The 18,869-nt window shown below is 44.0% G+C and overlaps 1 protein-coding gene across 1 annotated transcript in view; it reads left to right on the forward strand.

Annotated features, from left to right (window-relative positions):
• Nucleotides 1-18,869, forward strand: part of col4a4 (collagen, type IV, alpha 4) — a 55,414-nt gene that overhangs the window by 20,477 nt on the left and 16,068 nt on the right. Inside the window, exons 8-39 of the mRNA XM_026191958.2 lie at nucleotides 374-442; nucleotides 515-550; nucleotides 655-717; nucleotides 1,352-1,387; nucleotides 1,498-1,539; nucleotides 1,819-1,899; nucleotides 2,071-2,115; nucleotides 2,382-2,444; nucleotides 2,554-2,598; nucleotides 2,682-2,735; nucleotides 3,272-3,332; nucleotides 3,413-3,517; nucleotides 4,449-4,604; nucleotides 4,754-4,843; nucleotides 6,799-6,959; nucleotides 7,043-7,115; nucleotides 7,208-7,314; nucleotides 8,379-8,562; nucleotides 9,592-9,660; nucleotides 9,733-9,840; nucleotides 9,934-10,002; nucleotides 11,635-11,784; nucleotides 12,128-12,289; nucleotides 12,443-12,610; nucleotides 12,816-12,959; nucleotides 13,175-13,282; nucleotides 13,736-13,914; nucleotides 14,704-14,767; nucleotides 14,852-14,926; nucleotides 15,045-15,152; nucleotides 15,235-15,342; nucleotides 18,304-18,375. Of these exons, the coding sequence (XP_026047743.2) occupies nucleotides 374-442; nucleotides 515-550; nucleotides 655-717; nucleotides 1,352-1,387; nucleotides 1,498-1,539; nucleotides 1,819-1,899; nucleotides 2,071-2,115; nucleotides 2,382-2,444; nucleotides 2,554-2,598; nucleotides 2,682-2,735; nucleotides 3,272-3,332; nucleotides 3,413-3,517; nucleotides 4,449-4,604; nucleotides 4,754-4,843; nucleotides 6,799-6,959; nucleotides 7,043-7,115; nucleotides 7,208-7,314; nucleotides 8,379-8,562; nucleotides 9,592-9,660; nucleotides 9,733-9,840; nucleotides 9,934-10,002; nucleotides 11,635-11,784; nucleotides 12,128-12,289; nucleotides 12,443-12,610; nucleotides 12,816-12,959; nucleotides 13,175-13,282; nucleotides 13,736-13,914; nucleotides 14,704-14,767; nucleotides 14,852-14,926; nucleotides 15,045-15,152; nucleotides 15,235-15,342; nucleotides 18,304-18,375 (3,055 nt within the window). The remainder of the gene's footprint in view (nucleotides 1-373; nucleotides 443-514; nucleotides 551-654; nucleotides 718-1,351; nucleotides 1,388-1,497; nucleotides 1,540-1,818; nucleotides 1,900-2,070; nucleotides 2,116-2,381; nucleotides 2,445-2,553; nucleotides 2,599-2,681; nucleotides 2,736-3,271; nucleotides 3,333-3,412; nucleotides 3,518-4,448; nucleotides 4,605-4,753; nucleotides 4,844-6,798; nucleotides 6,960-7,042; nucleotides 7,116-7,207; nucleotides 7,315-8,378; nucleotides 8,563-9,591; nucleotides 9,661-9,732; nucleotides 9,841-9,933; nucleotides 10,003-11,634; nucleotides 11,785-12,127; nucleotides 12,290-12,442; nucleotides 12,611-12,815; nucleotides 12,960-13,174; nucleotides 13,283-13,735; nucleotides 13,915-14,703; nucleotides 14,768-14,851; nucleotides 14,927-15,044; nucleotides 15,153-15,234; nucleotides 15,343-18,303; nucleotides 18,376-18,869) is intronic.

The raw sequence follows: 18,869 nt of genomic DNA on the forward strand, positions 1-18,869 counted from the left end.
GAATGAACGAGAGATGTTTAGTAAAGAGGAATCGTCCAAAATACCTTCAACCACAATCCAGACTCTCAGTGGAGCTCACAGGAAGCGTTTAGAGGCTGCAGAAGGCGGATCTGCTAAATATTGATTTCATCTCTTTTTTTGTGGAGCCCAAATTTATGCACCTGCCTGATTTTGTTTAAACAATTATTGCACACTTACTGTAAATCCAATAAACTTGTGTCTCCTGTATGATATATTTAACTGATATTTTTTATTGTAACAACGATTTATACAGGAAAATAATGACTATTAACAAGGCTGCCCAAACCTTTGCCTCCCACTGTATCTTTGGTCCAGTACTATTTGACCATCGCTGTGGTGTTTAATTCTTCAGGGTTTTCCAGGACCGAAAGGATATCCAGGAGATCAGGCGGTGTATTTCATCCGTAACCCTGGAGTGACTGTAAGTACACTTGTACTGCTGCAGGTTAGGATCAGGATTTGGCTTATTAATCAAAGCTTTTCTGTTTGACAGGGAGATGCTGGGCCCAGTGGACATCCCGGTCTGTGGGTGAGTAAACAAACTGTCATGTGACACACATGCCAGCGGGTTTACAGGGAGGAAGCGTTCACTTGTAGTGGTCCTCCTTCAGGTTTCTGTCTGTCTGTCTGCAGGGTGAGCAGGGCCTCTCGGGATCGAAGGGAGCACTGGGTTCTCCAGGACCAAAAGGCCAAGACGTGAGTCACCACTTAACATTTACTGCTTGAAGAAAGTAATCTGGTGTCACGTGTTCAAGTTGAGGACAGTTAAAGGGACCTGGTCTCGGGTTTCTGCTGTTCCACGTTGGGGTTTTGAAGCACAGATATAACCTGTATGGGAGTCTTGATGCATGCTTGATCATCCAGTAAATGAACACTGCTCAAACTTCCCTGTCCAGGATGTTACGTCCTCATCATTGAAGGTCCACTGGCCTGACGAGGTGGCTCTTCTGTGTTGTAGCCAGAGGTTGTTTGGTTTCCCTGATGTATAAATCCTGCACTTAATCGCGTACACTATGTTACTCTGTTTGTGTCGGGGACCCGATCCTTGGGGTGGACACATTTTTGGCGCAGCGTGTTTTGGGGTTTAAAAGCCACAGAGACGCCGTGTTTAGAAAAACTGCGCCTCAGCTCCCTGTATGGAGCCAGACTGGGTGTTGCAGGGGCTCAAAAACTTCAAGTTATAACGTTTTTGGCTTTACATTATGTCTCTCCATTAAAATTAAGCTACACAAGAAGTTGGAGACTGTTTTTTGTACAACTTACAAATTCAGCTGAGAAACAAAGAATTATTTTATTAATTGCAATAATGAAGTCTTTGCTGTCTGTGCAGGGCGTACCTGGAAGCCCGGGTTCTCGAGGTCCACCCGTAAGTAATGTGCACGTAGTAGAGGCTAGCATTGTGAATACCGTCAGAGTAATTTGAAAGACTGCGTTTTCTGACCTTTTATTTCAGAATTTGTTGTTTGTGCATTTCAGGGGGAAAGAGGTCGATCTCTGCCTGGACAGAAAGGAGATGAGGTACAACCACGCCCCCTTTCTTTTAACTGAATCAGCAGCTCGTGAACAGCCTGTCGCGCGAGGCAATGGCGCTGTGCAAAAGTCACATTAGATTACGCGTTTGGGGCAGAGCTCTGTCACATTCTTCTGTTTGACTGATTTACCTTCTGTTTTCATTTCACTGCAAACTGTATAAATTGCACTTCACCATTGACAATTACTGCAGTAATAGAGCAGCAAGAGCAACGCATCAGTACTGTGTAGTATGTGCCGTGCTGTAGCAGTTTGTGTGGTCCACAGGGGGATCAGGGTTTGCAGGGACCTCCGGGGCCCTTTGAGTATGTTGACCCTCCCGAAGACCTCTACATCAAAGGAGACAAAGTAGGTGGAGCCTCACTCTGTTACAGCCTATCAGATGGCACATTTAAGGGGACTTCCTGTTTTCTGTTAAACTTTAAATAGCAAATGTTGCAAATGTTGATTTCTGATATCTCTTGTTGTTGGGAGGCTTTGCTCTCGGTTTTCTCACGCTGGATATGTTGGATATTTCAGGGCTCCCGGGGGGTTAAAGGAGTCTGTGGAATTGACGGACAGCTGGTAGGTTAAATATCTTATTTAGGAACTTGAAGTTCTCTTTGTTGTTCGATTCTTGGGCACCAGGCTCACTTGAAGGTTAGGATTCTCCCGATTTATGGAGTTCAGGACTATCGCTCATCCTGAAAATTGTCATCTGTAATCTCGTGTTTGAAGGATACTCAGCTGCCGTTTTTAAACCCCACTTGGTTGTTGTGCCCCACATCTCCAAATATCATTTTAGTAGCACTGTTACTGATCAGATATTTTTTATTGAATTGTGGTCTCAGGGTCTGAATGGGTCACCTGGGATGGAAGGGGAGAAGGGGATTTTGGGGCTTCCTGGACCAAGGGTAAGATGTGCGATCAATATTAAGCAGTTTTGATCAGACTATAGACTTTAATTAGACTTCAGATGTCATCAATCTTTGAGGTATTGATGCTGAACGAACTGTGTTTCAGGGACTCCCTGGACAACCTGGTCTGCATGGGAACAAAGGAGTTAAGGTTGGTCAAAGCAGAAGATTCCTGTTTCTACTTCTGTGCTGTTCCTCGGATCATCAGGTCTGGTTTTTCTTTGGTGTTTTCAGGGAATCCAAGGAAGCTCAGGACTCCCAGGTCTGATTGGACGAAATGGTCCTAAGGTCAGTCTGTTTCCTGTATATTTTATGTCACTGTGGATAAAAGCAAAGCTTCCCATCCATCCCAACTAAACACTAGGAACCAGGGAACAAGGAGCACAGAGCATTGTAGCACACCACGACAAAGGGCGAGAGAAGGCTCGGAAAATGTATGCAAAAGGTAACGAGGGCAAAACGAGCAGGAAGTTAACCAGAAGACCAGTAAAATGGTCCACAGACAGGTGCAGCGTCTGCATCACTGAAATTCATCCATCGTGAAAAGGACTCTGAGATTCTTGAAGTCCTACACTTTGAGCAGTTATCTGTCCATGACCTCGGACGTCTGATCTCTACCGCGCAGCTGCAGACCTCCCCGCTGCGGGGTCACCCCCTGGCCAGCAGAGCCAGATCAGCAGTAAAAACCAGCACTGAAACCTTTCGCCCATTCACAGACGTAGATGTTCTGTTACTAGAAGCTGTGAACCCGATGATCTGGTTAGTATCATGTAAACAAAATGACCTCAGTAAAGATAAAGCTGTCGTGTTCTGTGTGTTCTCAGGGCGAAAGGGGAGATCCCGGGCCTCCAGGCAACCCCCGGGAGGAAGACATCACGTACACGGGTATGGATCAGTGCACCAATCAATCAGCTCTTTCACAATTCTTCTTCTCTGGTGTCCAATGACTACTTTATGTCTTCTAGGTCAAGTTGGGGATCCCGGGTCACCCGGCCCGCACGGCCTTAATGGAGACAGGGGGCGGATGGGAATACCCGGCCCCCCAGGACCGCCTGGCAGATCAATAGTTGGTGAGTACCTGCATATTTTACTGTTTCTGTAGCGATGTGAGCTGGCAAACATCTCAGCACAGCGCGATGACACAGGTGAAACATCTTTATATGATGGAAAAATACGCTATCACTGAGTATTGGAGATCTTTCCTGACAGATATAAATCATCATCAGAAAAACCGTCTGGCATAAAGTTCTGTCAAATCAAAAAAGGGAAAGCTTCCTGCTGTGGATAAAGGAGCAGAGTCTGGGTCAGAGGGTGGGTGAGGTGGTGCTTCCTACCTGATGTTCAAATGGTCTCAAACTTTAAAATCGTATCGGAGAGTTTTTTAAGATTTTACGCGCTATTACGAGTTTGTGTAGTCAGATTACAAATGGGATGAGACCACAACGTTGGGTCATTATCTACCACTTTGGGGGGTTTAATGATGATGAAGTTGGCGAGGTGGTCTGAGACTCATGAGGCCAGATTTAAGGTGGTAGCAGCCTGATGTAAGGCAGTATGAGGTTGCTGTGGTGAGATTATTTGAAGAAGTCAGCTTCTTGTTACTTTCAGTTGCTGAACACATCTACATAATGCACGTCTTCATCCTGTCTCGTCCACAATACTCTGACTCGTAACTTGAAGCTGGTATTCAATACCCTCTGCACAATCCACTTCTTCTAGTTTTATATCTCCTGGAGATTTTTTATATTCTTATAAATGCACCATGGGGGGCTTGGGGTGAAACGGCATTTCGGTGCGCTGTACACTGCGTATACTGGACAATAAAGACCTCGACTCTTGAATCTTGAATGAATCTTAAAGTTGAGCTACGGTGATTCAAGTGTCATGGTTAGATTTAAGGTGGTATGAACTTGATTAGAGGCAGCATAGCGGTGCTGTGGTAAGAAGGATGTTTTCTGCTCATGTTTAAGGTAGTATGATAGTTTTTGTTGTTTTCTTCAGGACTGCCGGGAGTTGTAGGTCAGAAGGGAGTTCCAGGATGCAAGGGGGTCAGAGGAGATCCAGGTCAGATCTCTACAGAGAAACCCACACCTGGAGAACCTGGAAAACCAGGGCGCCGTGGATTCAGAGGACATAAAGGACAGCAAGGTGTTCCAGGTACCAGACAACAGTGTTTGTCTCTTAGTGTTGTACACCTGTAGGTGCCTGCAGGGTCAGACTGCAGATATTAACAGCAGGTATGGGATGTGTCACTGTCCCAGTTGATTTTTTTTCTCAATAATCTGACTTCCTGTTTGTCTTTAAAGGTACCTACTGTCTCCCTGGAGCCTCAGGACCACGTGGGGACCCAGGTGTGCTCGGACCCACGGGGTTTCAGGGCTCACTGGGAATTAAAGGTCAGTTGTTGGAGACATTGACTGAAATTGTGACTTTTACACCAGTTAAAGGTTTAGAGGGTGGAAGACTGATGAGCTGCTTTTAACCTTAATGTGAAATATGTGCACACTCAGGCCACGTCACATTACCACAGTTTGCGTTTGCTAAATGGGGAAAGAAGAGATTAAAAAGATGAACAATGCTTTTGGCTTTTGTCCCACGATCAGTCAACAGTTTTGTTACGGTACCAACACCCCTGTCCACATTATGCTACGTGAATCGTGCAGCGGTCATTTTATAAACATCAACTGACGAAGTAATTTAAAAAAGGCAATCTGACCTTTTAATGCCAGAAACCAAAGGTATCATCACCATGCTAAAGTCATCACTAGCTGTTTCCTTTAGGTTCTCATTGTACTTTATCCAGATGAGTTTTATTGGATGAAACTTCTGGCTAATGCTAACTTACCAGCTAACCATTTCCAGCTATGAAGAGCATAACCTTAACTTGCTTCCTCACTCATGTTGTTGCTGTGAAGCCTTAGACGGTACGTAGATTTAGCTTTGAGATGTCACCCACTGGTGTGTTAACCCTTTAAAGCCGGTCAGAGCGGGCACGCTCCATTTTGCGCAACTACTTTTAAATCCCAGTAGCTCTGCAACCACGTAAGCTAGCGCAATAATTTTCTTTGCATATGAAACCGGAGGAGTTGTACTTACATCTTATGCCATCAGCTTGTCCTCGGTCACGGTTTCCTTCCACATAAAGCTTTGCAAAAACTGCATAAAAAGCACTTGCAGCAACAAAAACATAATATTCCAGAAACACGCTTTGCCGATCCGATCAGCTGTTCGTAACACTTCCTACATTGGCGACGTCCGCCATGACCTGCCCGAAACCGGAAGTGACGTCATTTTTGCGGAAATGTAGTTTCTTTTTACCATCAGGGCCTCATGAGCCTATACTGGTGTTTTTAAAAGTTTTCTTTGACTTTATGACTTTCTGTGTCGTTTCTGGGATGCTTCATATTGCACTGCTGGAAATAGTTTATTTTGATGCACATGCTGTTTTTTTTGCAAATTTGCACTATAATATTTATTTTCGTTTTTCCTGCAGTGTATAAAAATTGGTGTATTTCAAAAATAAAACTATGAAGACACTCAAAATAAATTTCCTGTGGTGGGAAACTATTTTTGTGCAACTTTTTTGTATTTACAGTAGACATATATGTTAACAAAACAAAAACGATTTTCAATTTTTCTGTAGTTTATTGCACTTTTTTGAAATTTATGTAATTACTATGCACTTAATGCATACATATTATTAAAATATAGACTGTAATGCTTGTATTGATGTATAGCAACTTGAAATGCTCCCAGAAATTTCGCTACAGCATGTAAAAATATAATATAAGCTCTGGCGGACTTGGTTCTATGGTAGGTCTTAAAGGGTTAAGACTTCAGCTGAGGACTTCACGGTCTCCAGCACTCGTCGTATTCTGATTGATCTATCGATCTGTGGCTGACTGACTGATTGTGAAACCGCACGCTGTGGCTAACAAATTGTGACTGAGGTATTAACCAATGAGCATGCTCCTAAATAACCTTCCTCTCTTATTCTAAGAATGAGCATAATTTATAAAAACAGACTTAATGTTTTGTTCAAAATGACCTCAAGAGTGAGTTTGGAAATGTGTACTAACGTCTTCAAAGCGAGGGGGCAGAGGGCACTTTTCCCATACACTTCAATACAACTGGAAGTCTTTTGCAGTAACAGGTGTCGCCACCTTCAGCTGTGTCCGTCTGTTATACTGTCTATAGCGAAGACATCCTATGTTGGCCTTAAGTAGAGTCCATGTTGCCCGGACAGCCAGTCGTAGTGACGTTATTAATCAATCAGATCGTTTTGCTAATGTTTGCTGGAAGTGCTCAATAAGGGTTAGAGATCGATCGAACCCTAATTTCTGTGTTTTAGGTAGTTGTGGCAGCTGTTCTTGTGGCCTTCCTCTTGTACTAAGAGGTGCACCTGGCCCTAAGGGTGACTTGGGATTTCCAGGCTTCCAAGGATCCTCTGGACCCACAGGTCCTCGGGGAGAGTACGGTGTTCCCGGAGACACAGGAGAGACTGGTGAGCAGGTAAAGCAACTGAGCAACAAGGTCAGAGGTCATCTGAGCAGCCACCACTGCTCTGTTTATTTGACTGATTGCTTTGTTTACAGGGTCGGGCCGGATTGCCGGGTGTCAAAGGCTTTAAAGGACAGAAAGGAGATTTAACAGTGGAGGATATCGAAGGTGAGTCCCAGTCTGTGCAGCTGTCTCCCAGCACACTTATTATTGACAGTAACATCAACATAACCTCCTGTGAATGTTGCTCCTGTCTCCAGGTGAGAAGGGAAACAAGGGACAGCGGGGCCCTGCAGGCAGACAAGGGTTCCCAGGAAGAAGAGGACAGACTGGGCCCTCAGGGGTCCCTGGAAATCCCGGTTTCCAGGTCAGTCGGGTTAGAAGATAGGAGGAATGAGGATTGGAAGATGTTGTTCAAGACGGGAAAGAGCGAAATATGAGAAGCAATAATGTGAAAGAGTTTCTCAGCAAGTAGTTTCTGTTTCAGATGTAATGAGATGATGTTCACATTACAGCTCACTGATCATGTCTGCGCCGCTTTTCCTTTTGAACGAATGTTTATCAGAATCCTCCGATGGTCAGTTTAAGAACATGTTTCCTGATTGCAGTCCTGTGACAAATTAAGTGGATCCTTGTTGCTTTTATAGGAATTAAGAGAAGTAAATGGCAGCCAGGTGCTGCTGATCAAACGCACCGGTTAACTGATACTTACCAATCGTGAGCATCGTTATAAAAGCAGAATCTTCTAGCAGCTAGTCCGAAGCATTCAGGTGTGCGTTAACAGAAAGCAAAGGAAAGACGTTAGCAGTGATCTTACAGACTAAACTGTTGCTCCAACCTAGGAGAGGTTATACAGCTATTTTCAAACAAGTCCATCATTCTGCAGTGAGAAAGATTATTTACAAGAGGGAAACATTAAGACAATTTTCTCAGTGATGGATGTTCCAGCAAGTTCATCCCAAGATCGGACCATTCGACGCTCAAAGAAACGACAGAAACCTAAGAGCTTTGCCTCACATTCTGAGACACTACAGGCCTCGTTTTCAATTTTAAAGTTCATGACAGCACAGATGGAAAAAGACTGAACAAGTTTGGCTTGTTTGGAAGAGTTTACAGGAGAAAGCCTGTGGACTAAGTGGACTATGAGCTCCTCTGTATACCAACGTAGTCTAGAGTCAAATGTGAGGCCATCTATCCCGAAGCTGAAGCTTGGACCAAACTGGGGCATCAACGGGACAATGATCACAACTGTATGCCAGAAAACACACTGACACCACATCTGTTATATCCATGAATCTGTTTATAACTTAAAGTTGAGCGCTGAGAAATGTGGATGACAAACAGTGAGATAATCAGAATGTCCCTGTTTTGCAGTTGTCCTGCCATCAGTCATGCTGTTCTGTCTCTTGACCTCAATTTGTCTGTTCTTAGGGGGAGAGTTTTTTCAGCTTCCCTGGAGAAAGGGGCCTCAGAGGAACTACAGGGTTAAAGGGATATTTAGGACCTCCAGGTCCCCGAGGACCTGATGCAGATGGAGCTGTGGGAGAACGTGGACTCCTTGGGGATCCAGGACCTACTGGATCCTGTGGCCCCCCGGGGTTAAAGGGGGTTAAAGGTAAGAATCGTTGTTACGAAAAACGTTTGGTTCTCACTTTCTGTGGATTTTACCAGAGTTTTGCAGCTGAATCCATATATACGGTTCTGTTTTCATAGGACTGACCTGAACATTTATAACACCTGTCCTCTTAACATCTGTCAGTGCTGACTCCTTTTAAGGTCTAAGTCCGGGTTTGAGTAGAGTATGTTTCTCAAACAGGATGATAACGTAACATCCGTTGGTCATCTGTGACTCATCGTTTAGGGCAGGGGTGGGGCAGGATGTGTCCTTGATCCATCACAGCTGATTTAAATGGCCAAATGACCTCCTCAACATATCTTGAAGTTCTCCAGAGGCCTGGAAATGAACTAATCATTTGATTTAGATGTGCTGATGCAGGGTGAGATCTAGAACCTGCAGGACACCGGCCCTCGAGGCCTGGAGTTGGACACCCCTGGTTGAGGGTTTGAGATTGGTTTTGTTTTAGAATAAAACACTTGATACAGGCAAATTTAGGAAACTAGATTGAAGTTTCAGACATTTCTACTTTTGAATTATTCTATTGAACGTGTTTCCAGGGCAGCACGGTGGCGTGTTGGTTCCACCCCCTGACTCTGACCTGGTCTGTGTGGACTTTGCATGCTCTCCCTGCGTCTGTGTGGGTTCTTTCCGGGTTCTCCGACACGCAGTTAGTTAGGTTAACTGGTGAATCTAAATTACCTGTAAGTGTGTTTGTCCTGTGTCAGGCTGGTGACCTGTCCAGGGTGTACCCTGCCTCTCGCCCCTCTTGTTTTTCCATTTAGGTTTTCCAAACAGGCAGAAATGAAATAAAAAGGAGTCAACTTGAAACCTGTGGGTGTTTACGGTGACGGCCTGAACTCAATATTTTGGAGAAAACCAAACTTAATCTGAAAATACAATTAAATATAAATGAGTTGAGGGTTTTCTTCAGCACTGAGTACTTGTGAAGTTCATAGGAACACTTTCATTAACCTTTTTAGCCAAAACCTTCTAACTGGTGTCTACTTAACCCTCCTCTTCCTCCAGGTGACCCTCCACCCTTTAGACCCATAAGACCAGGTGCCCCTGGAGAGAAGGGAGACCCTGGAAGTGCAGGTAAATTTGATCTGTAACATCTTTATGTTTGCCTGTTTACAGTACTTCCTACTCACCTCTCTCACCTTTCAGGCTACACAGGTTCCCAGGGTTCTCCAGGTTTTCCTGGTGGCATTGGGTCAGATGGACCTAAAGGAGACAATGGGAAGGATGGACTTCCTGGAATACCTGGGAAACAAGGTACCCAAGCAAACCTTCCGCTTCTGTATCTTCGCCTGTAGGTTACATGAGCAGAAGAGTTACCTTTAATTATTTCCCCTCCTCCTCCTGTAGGACCTCAGGGTGTCACTGGAGATTATGGAGATGAAGGACCTGAAGGCTTCAGTTATGATGGAGATCCAGGTAAGTTCCACAATGCATCAGCACAAACCAGATCTGGTTGATGCTCTGGCTGGTCTGGATACCAATGAATTCTGGAGCAGCTTGTTTCACATCCAACTGTGATCTTGAACTTTGTTCGCCTGGCTGTGGAGGATCTCCAGAAAGTATCCTGAGCGTTAATAGTCAGTTTTCACTGGGAACCACATGGCATATTCTGGAAGCCGAATGAGTTTGTTCCGCAGGAAAAGAGATAAACCTCATCGTTCTCAACAGGGCCTGGTTCCTCAATCAACTTAAATTCCCAATTAACTCTAGGATGAACTTCTACGTACCTTCTACAAGGTTAGTTTACAAAACTCTGGGAAGCAAACGAATTCACAGAGATGTCAGAAATTCCTTCAGAAATCTGCCCCGACCAGAAGGAACTCTTCCAGCCTTTCTGTTTTCACTGCTGTGCAGCAACGACCAGCAGAATAATTTGAACAGCTTCAATGGCCGAAAATTAGAGGCTTACTGGTAGGAGTGGGTTTAAAAGATCGATTTCCCCATTCAAATTCTCGATTTTAGTGTGAATAAGGTGAATAAATATCAATTCATTAAATCCTGAATTGATTTTTAAATATAAATGTATTTTGCCAGAAGTGGCAGCATCTCATCTTGAAGCTCACAAAACTATTTCAACAACAGATAAAACGGCTAAAAAGAGAAGCAGATAAACGGATTCTGCACAAAGATGTAAACGCAGAGCGTGGATCGTCCACAGACGCCGTCGGCGCTGAGAGTCGACCGCTCACAGATCCTGAAGCTGCAGGTTTCGTCACTCTGACCAACACTGACTGAACCAGCAGCAAAAGAAGATCAAACTGCGCTTCACGTTTGATAACCATGCTCATGAGCTCCCTCTGACTTTGGCTGCTGTACTTCCTGCACAGCTCTCTCTCTCTCAGCACTCAGAGACCAGTTTACCATCAAATCTCTGCTTCCTGCATTATTCTCTGTTTATTAGCCACCAGTCTGCTGCTGTGTTCAGTGCTGTCGGCCTCTGACAGCAAAGCCTCGTCTCTGCTGTTCAAACTGAACGAATGGAAACAAATGACTGCTCAGCTGTGTCTGTAATCAAACCTCATCAGGTCATGTTCACATGTTGATTCATGGTTTGCTTCAGTTTTTGATCGACTGCAGAATATTTTTAAGGTTTTCTGCTATAAAAAGCCAGAACAGGAAAACCTGCTTCATGTTTCTCTGTTGGATCCTCAGTTACACCTGCTGTGATGCTCACACCTCTGATGAAGTCTCAGTGTCAGCTTTGGTTTATACACAGATATGAAACATGGATGTGTGCTGATAAATCTTTCTAATAATAATATTTATGTCTGAGTTAAAACTTAATTGAATCGAGAACTTGTGATTCAGAATTGAATCAGTTGTAAAAATCAGTGATGCCCTGCTGGCTCCGTGTTTCTGTCTAGTTTCTAACTTTTAAAAAGTGCTCGTTTTAAGTTGCACCCAGTAAAGTCTAAGTCGTGACTGTGATAAGCATCCTAATCTACAATTCCTTACTCTGTTACTTACCTCTGTGGTGGCAGAAGGTTTGGACTTTAAACCCAAACCATTATGAGCTGTTTCCAGACTGTTTAACTTTATGTGCACCAGGCTCTCCGGGACTTCGAGGCTCTGCAGGTCTCAGCGGACCAACAGGAGACTCTGCTTTTGGGCTCCCAGGCTCTATTGGCTTTCCAGGGACACGGGGCCCTCAAGGACCCAAAGGAGTGCCTGGCGACCCCGGCCAACATGGTCTACCAGGTGATTTACATCTCCGGCTAATTGTACTGATCCACGACATCGTGCTCTGGGAGGTCCATTTACTTTGTATTTTCTGTTTTGCATCACAATTTTCTGTGTACAAGATAGCGAGATAAACTATGCTGTGGTTTTACTGCGTGTAAACATATCCCTACCATGTTTAGAATAAAAGCACCAGTCTTGATAACAGCATTTTTAGCTCACCAGTGCATTTTAGTTAAGGTTCAGTTAGCATCCAGCCATTTGTATAAACTCTTCAGCTGTTTGCAAAACCCAAATTACAACTGGTGGATGATGCTGAGTTAAAGAAAGGACACTTGAATCTTTTCTTGTTTTTGTACAGGCATCGGTGGTCTCCATGGATGTCGTGGAGCAAAGGGTCAGAAAGGAGATGATGGAGCCCCCGGTATAACTGGCTGCTCAGGACCCACATCGAACCGATGTGATCCAGGAAAACCTGGTACCATGGGCCAGTCGGGCTTTCCGGGATCTATTGGAGCCCAAGGTAAACAAGCTCACTTTATTCACCCGGCAGCTTTTAATGTTATTAGGTTTCACTTAACTTTAGTTTCTTTGGTTATTTTGCTTTTTATCTTTGACAAACGTTTTTTATCACAGTAGTTCCAGTAAGTTCTGACTATGATGTCATCACTTTCAGGTATTTTTGGGGATAAAGGGGAGATCGGCAGCGTTGGTTCTGAAGGAATTGGCCGCAAAGGCTCTGTGGGTGCATCAGGACTTCCAGGTGTCCGTGGAAAGCCTGGTTGTCAGGGCCCCCCTGGACTCAATGGAAGCTCGGGACTTCAGGGCACTGGTGGTCCAAAAGGTGAGTCGTACATATATCCTAACCACAGACTGATTAAGACACTTGTTTTATACATGTACGATTTCATCACAGGTTTAAAAAGATCGTAAAGATCCTGCTCATTTGATCTATGACCTCACTAAATATTATGCTTATGGCCTCAGGCTCTAGTTCCAAGTCTTATTGAATAAAACATGATCACGAGACAAATTTTGACATGTTTAAGGTCTGACTGGACCCCGGGGCTGGGAGGGGGTGCCTGGGAACCCTGGAGAGCCTGGTGTCCCCGGAGATCCAGGCATGACTGGAGAGAGAGGGTTCAACGGACGAGATGGTGGTCAAGGAATCGAAGGGCCAAAAGGACAGAAGGGTAGACTGATACAGAGTGATACACTACAATGCTACTGCAGTACCATTACCACATATCTTTACAGTAACATTACAACCAATTGCCACAATTCTACCACAGCACTGTTACTGTGTTCCTAAAGATTACTGCTATTACTGTAAACATGCATTAAGTGAGACTTCCTGTCATTTATGAGGAAACACCTTTTTAAAACATTTCCCGCGTGTCCCCTGCAGGCTTTCAAGGTCCAACAGGCCCTCCAGGACCAACCAACTACATCCGCATTAAAGGAAAGACAGGAGATCCAGGACATCCCTCCACTGTTGGATTTACTGGACCTCGAGGTCAGAATGATACTTTGTTGCCAAGCGGCAGTATCGTGGCCTGGATTAAGCACTAATTGATCAGAAAGTGGAAGGTCACCTGAAAGACTTAGAGTTAGACATAGATGCCACTCACCAAAACTGGAGCTCAGACTTCTTGGATGGTCGGTTAGTACAATTAAGTGCACAACAGCCATATTATTGGTCGGATAATTGGATTTAAAAAATCCCCCAAAAGGCTCCGTCAGCTCAAACAGTCCAGAGGTCCAGTTAATAAAGAACTTTTAGTGCAGTTGTTATGAAGGAGGAAATTATGGACAGAAACCAAAACACGTTGGGTATCGGTTAATTCTTTACTTATCTCAATAAAGAGCGTGGAATCTTCATTTCCCACGATGCTTTGGAGGTTCTGTGTGACAGATCGACTTTGTCCGCACTGAACTTTCTGATTTCCAACATTTTTTTTCACTACAGGAAGCAAAGGTATGCAGGGAGCAGCAGGCAAGCCAGGGCATCCAGGGTGCGACGGACCCCCGGGCATTGTAGGACCCCCCGGGCCCCCTGGACCCTGTGGCAAACAGGGGCCTGCGGGACTCCCGGGACTGAAGGGGTTTGAAGGATACTGTGGCTTTCCCGGAAGCGTTGGAGATCCAGTAAGGCAGCTGAAGACATCACTCGACTGACCCAAATTAAAAGCTTGATGAAGAAAGTTGCAGAAGCTGCCCTTTATCTCGATCGCCATTTGTGGTGCATGTGAAAGCATTTTGTAGTCATTCATCAGACTTGCTGTGTACTTGCACCTCGGGAGTCATGGTTAACATCCTTAGGCTGTTTGTACCTTCGCCTTTTTATTAAAGAACCAGATATCCAGATGTTTCTCGTATACATTGATGATTTAGGGCCCAAGCCATGCTGCCATCTGGGCCAACCAGGGTCACCTAAGAGGATAATAACATGGATAAAAAGTCAACTACAGCAACTTTTTCTTCTGTATGAAAGAATCAGAATGTTTGGATGCTCTCAGCTGCGACTCAGGATATTCAAGCCCAGCCAGGAGGAAACTGTTTTTAAATGATTTTTTATGTTTACGTATTTATGTTTCTGAGCTGCTCACAATCATAGGTGAAGATAAATCTGGTAAATCAAAAGCTTTACCTCAGGCCTCGGTTCTCCTCCTGTGGTCCAGTACAGTGCCTACATTACTGCTAACATTCCAGCAAATAACTTTATAGTTAAACTCTATTGTTTGGGGTAGCAAATGACTGAAAAGGCCATTTAGTTTACAATAAATACTTGGGAAATTAGCAAAAAGAGCACTCTTTGCCTTGAAGTGGTCCTTGAAGTGGTGCACAGTAAGCTTTTCAGTTTAAGACTTTGATTTGCTCAAAAAATGTTCAGAAAGAGTTGCAGGAAATATTGATCTGTTAATTTTGCGATTGCAGGGTGACAAAGGATGCTCAGGGAAACCTGGTGAGCCTGGTCCCCCAGGATGTAAAGGTCCCAAAGGTACAAGGTCACCCAGTCATGGTAATGTTTTTCATGTGTTCCTTTGTTGTGCAGGCTGTAGTGAAGAGTGTGCTTGTGTTTCAGGTAATAAAGGGGAGTCTGTTGGTTGCCCTGGTCCAAATGGAGAAAGGGGGCCTCGTGGAGACAAGGGGCACCTAGGTGATGATCTGTTTCTGGCTGTGCAGCGTGAAGTTTGATGTTTGAGTTAAAAGTAACCAGAGTAAGGAAAAAACAGGAGAATGAATCAGGTGTTAATTCCTGTTTCTCTTCCTCTCAGGACCTCCTGGATCTCCTGGAGATCCGGGAGGGTTGGGTTTTACTGGGGCTCCAGGAGAGAAAGGATCCAAAGGAGAGAAAGGACACCATGGAAACATCGGTCCTGGAGGTACATAGATGTATTTTCAGTGATAAAGAGTGTATAACTCATTGGTTATCCATGACCTTATTAAAACTGTTTTCTCTGTCAGGTGTGATTGGGCCCCCAGGTCCCAGGGGTCAACCAGGTACTCCAGGTATTGAAGGTAAAAGTGGGGGTGATGGTCCTCCAGGACACGAAGGCTACCGAGGACTCAAAGGTTAGAACCTACTTTAAAGTCAGTTACTTTACAATTTCAAGTAACGAGGATTAAAGGACGGTTAATCTGGAGCCTTTAGTTTTTTTAACATGCGTCAGGTTGCTGATTCGGCGCTTCAGAGGTCGAGATAGAGACTGTTCAGATCAAATTTCAGCTGTAAATCAAGTCTTTCTTCAGCTTTAGCTTTAGCTTTAGCTTGAAATGGTACGAAGGGAAAAGTGGTGAACTGCCAGAGGTTAAAAAAAAACGAAGGTTACCCAAAGCTGAAAAATGATGTACATTTCAGAATTATGGAGGTTGATCAAGTCTTGAAAGCTGATGCTACCAACTAACTCCAGCTACAGCCCCCTCTGTCTGCATAAAGCAGTGCTGGACACACTGTGGTAGCATTCACTCGTCAGCATCAGCTGAACAGTACTGTACTGCAGAAAGTAGTGTGATGCTACAAAAACGGTGAGAAAAAGGAAATTAACAAGAGAGACAGACCATCATAGAAATGCAGGTCTGTCCTACAGAGAGACTGCAAAGAAAGTCAAGGTGTCAGCGAGTCCAGTTTCCTTCAGCATCAAAGGCTCAGAAACAAACTGACAGGAAGAGGTCTGCAGACCCACAGACACGAATGAATCAGACACACGTTTCTGAGACTTAACAGCTGTGTGACGGCGGCTCACAGGACAACAGCTTCAAGAAGCTAAATAGTGGTCGTAGTGAGCAAGTCTCAGTTTCAGCTGTGAAGAGAAGACTTCGAGCTGCAGGTTTGACGGGACGAGCTCCAGAAAGAAAGCCAGACGTCAGAATGAGACAAAGAGGCTGTCTGGGCCACGATTAGACTACTGAAGGCTGGAAGAAGGTTTTATGGACTGATGAATCAAATATGAAATCTTTGGTTCATCACGCAGGATCTTTGTACGCTGTCGAGTAGGTGAAAGGATGGTACCAGTGTGTAGCATGGAGCATGGAGGAGGAAGAGTGACGGTCTGGGGCTGTTTTATCGAGCTGGTTTGGGATGAACTGGACAGAAGAGTGAAAGCAAAACAACCTGCAAGCCACCAACATGGGACCTTCTGCTACAGATGTGGGACAATATTTGATGTCTATTGTAGAAAGACCACGGGTGTGTTCAGCTGTTAGATCTGAACTTATTTACACCAAAATTGAATATTTTGGTGTAAATAAGCCAAAGTGTGATGTCCACATATGTGGACGCCAGGTCCTAGGAGGTTAAGGCATGTGGAGCATGAAGTCACCAAACTCCAGCCACCTTCAGCTCTTCACTATAGAAACTCCAACGAGCTGTTCCTCTGCAGCAGAAAAATAAGTATCAGGCTAGTTTCACGAGGCTCTGTAGGTTGTTAGGCGGGCTTTTTCTAACAGCAAAGAAAGAACATTTTTGTTTCTAAATGTGCTACAGGTATTTTAAAAACACAAGAACAATGAATTTAGATACAGCATTTTAGAGAGTTTTGCACGAATTGTACTGACTAGAGATGGCACGATACCACTTTTTTATGTCCGATACCGATACCGATATCATAAATTTGGATATCTGCCGATACCGATATGAATCCGATATAGTGTTTTTTAATCAACAAAACTGTTTTTTAAATATCTTGCTGCATTTTGTATAAGTTCATACTCAAGTTTAAAACAACAACTACACTAAAGCTATTCTGTTATACCTGTATGCAAAAAAAATGTTTCATAGTTCAGCAACACTGATCAATCTAATAAACTTAGACCTACACCATCCTCCCTATTCTGGTATTTTAAAGAGTACTTAGCATAAATATTAAGCAACCTAACTAATAGGGTTCCAACTCCCAGCAACAACAAAAATAAATAAATAAAAAATAGGGAACCACCCCTCACGCTCCACCTCATGATGCTTAATCGACGTAATCAACCTTAATTTGATGCAGTGTGAAAAAAATGCACAGAAATCAATTATTTTTCAAGAAATATTAAATAGATTCAACATCTTTCTTCAACAAAATTGCAGACTGCACAGATGGTACCTTCCCAAAGGAAAAAGTACTATAGCTTACTAGGGTATATATATTAGACTTAATAGTTACTATATACAGTAATTGACTTCTATTCATTTTGCATCAGATTAAAACTTTGGGTGTCAGATAATTATTTATTAAAAGCTCGACATTTTAAATGAGAATAAGAAAGAAAAGTATGTCTTTGTGCCCCCTTTTCCCTGTTCATGCCCTATCGGCCCCCCTGGCTAAACTTTGCTAGATCCGCCCCTGCACAGTTACCAGCCGTCAGCTACGTAGAAAAGATCCTCGAGTAGAAAGTAATATTAAATAAATTCTAACAACAGCTGATCAAGCTTAAACGTGCTGCTGTTGTTCAGCCGCTGGTTTCCTCTTTCTGGTGCAAAGTGGGCCAAAAGCAAACTAGAGAGACTCACAACAGAAAAGCCGATCAGCTGATCGTTAAGCAGTTTCATGATTGAAGTAGCAGCAAGACGAGGCAGTCGCTTGTTAAGCTTAACGCAGGAATGCTTTACAAACATTCAGAGATGGACTTACACACTTGCTTTACTTCTCTCGGGGATAACTTTGTCGGAGATGAAATGCCGGGTTGCTAGCGAAGCTCCAAATGCTATCCAGACCACCGACAGGTCCCGCATGCCACAGCCGCTCTATCACGTGATGCATACTGCTCCGACGTGCTAACGTTCTGAGGCGAGTTACGGCGTGTTGCAAGTTTTGTGAGGTGCTTTCGTGATATTTAATGGATCGGATTACATTTTTTATTTTTCTCCGATATCCGATCCAGTAATTTAGGTCAGTATCGGACCGATACCGATACGTAATATCGGATCGGTCCATCTCTAGTACTGACTGTAGCAAAAAAAGAGGAAACAAAAAGAAATATCCACAGACATTGTGGGTCCCTCAGATCTGCAGAAACAGTGTGTGAGATGGTTTGGTTTTGTTGTGCCAGGTCCTCCTGGACCGCTGGGACTTCATGGACTGGACGGACTGAAAGGAGAGAAGGGGGCCACTGGGACCAGAGGTACACACACACACACACACACACACACACACACACACACACACACCAATTCAATTTTATTTATATAGCGCCAAATCACAACAACAGTCGCCTCAAGGTCTTTATATTAAGGTAGTAATTAGTAATGTCGACCCTACAATAACACATACAGAGAAAAACCCAACAATCATATGACCCCCTATGAGCAGCACTTTGGCAACAGTGGGAAGGAAAAACTCCCTTTTAACAGGAAGAAACCTCCGGCAGAACCAGGCTCAGGTGCGAGAAGGAAGACAGGATAAAGACATGCTGTGGAAGAGAGACAGAGGTTAATAACAGATATGATTCAATGCAGAGAGGTCTGTTAATACATAGTGAGTGAGAAAGGTGACTGGAAAGGAAAAACTCAATGCATCATGGGAATCCCCCGGCAGCCTACGTCTATTGCAGCATAACTAAGGGAGGATTCAGGGTCACCTGGTCCAGCCCTAACTATATGCTTTAGCAAAAAGGAA

Source organism: Astatotilapia calliptera, chromosome 14, assembly GCF_964374335.1.
Source record: "Astatotilapia calliptera chromosome 14, fAstCal68.1, whole genome shotgun sequence".
Lineage (NCBI taxonomy): Eukaryota > Metazoa > Chordata > Actinopteri > Cichliformes > Cichlidae > Astatotilapia > Astatotilapia calliptera.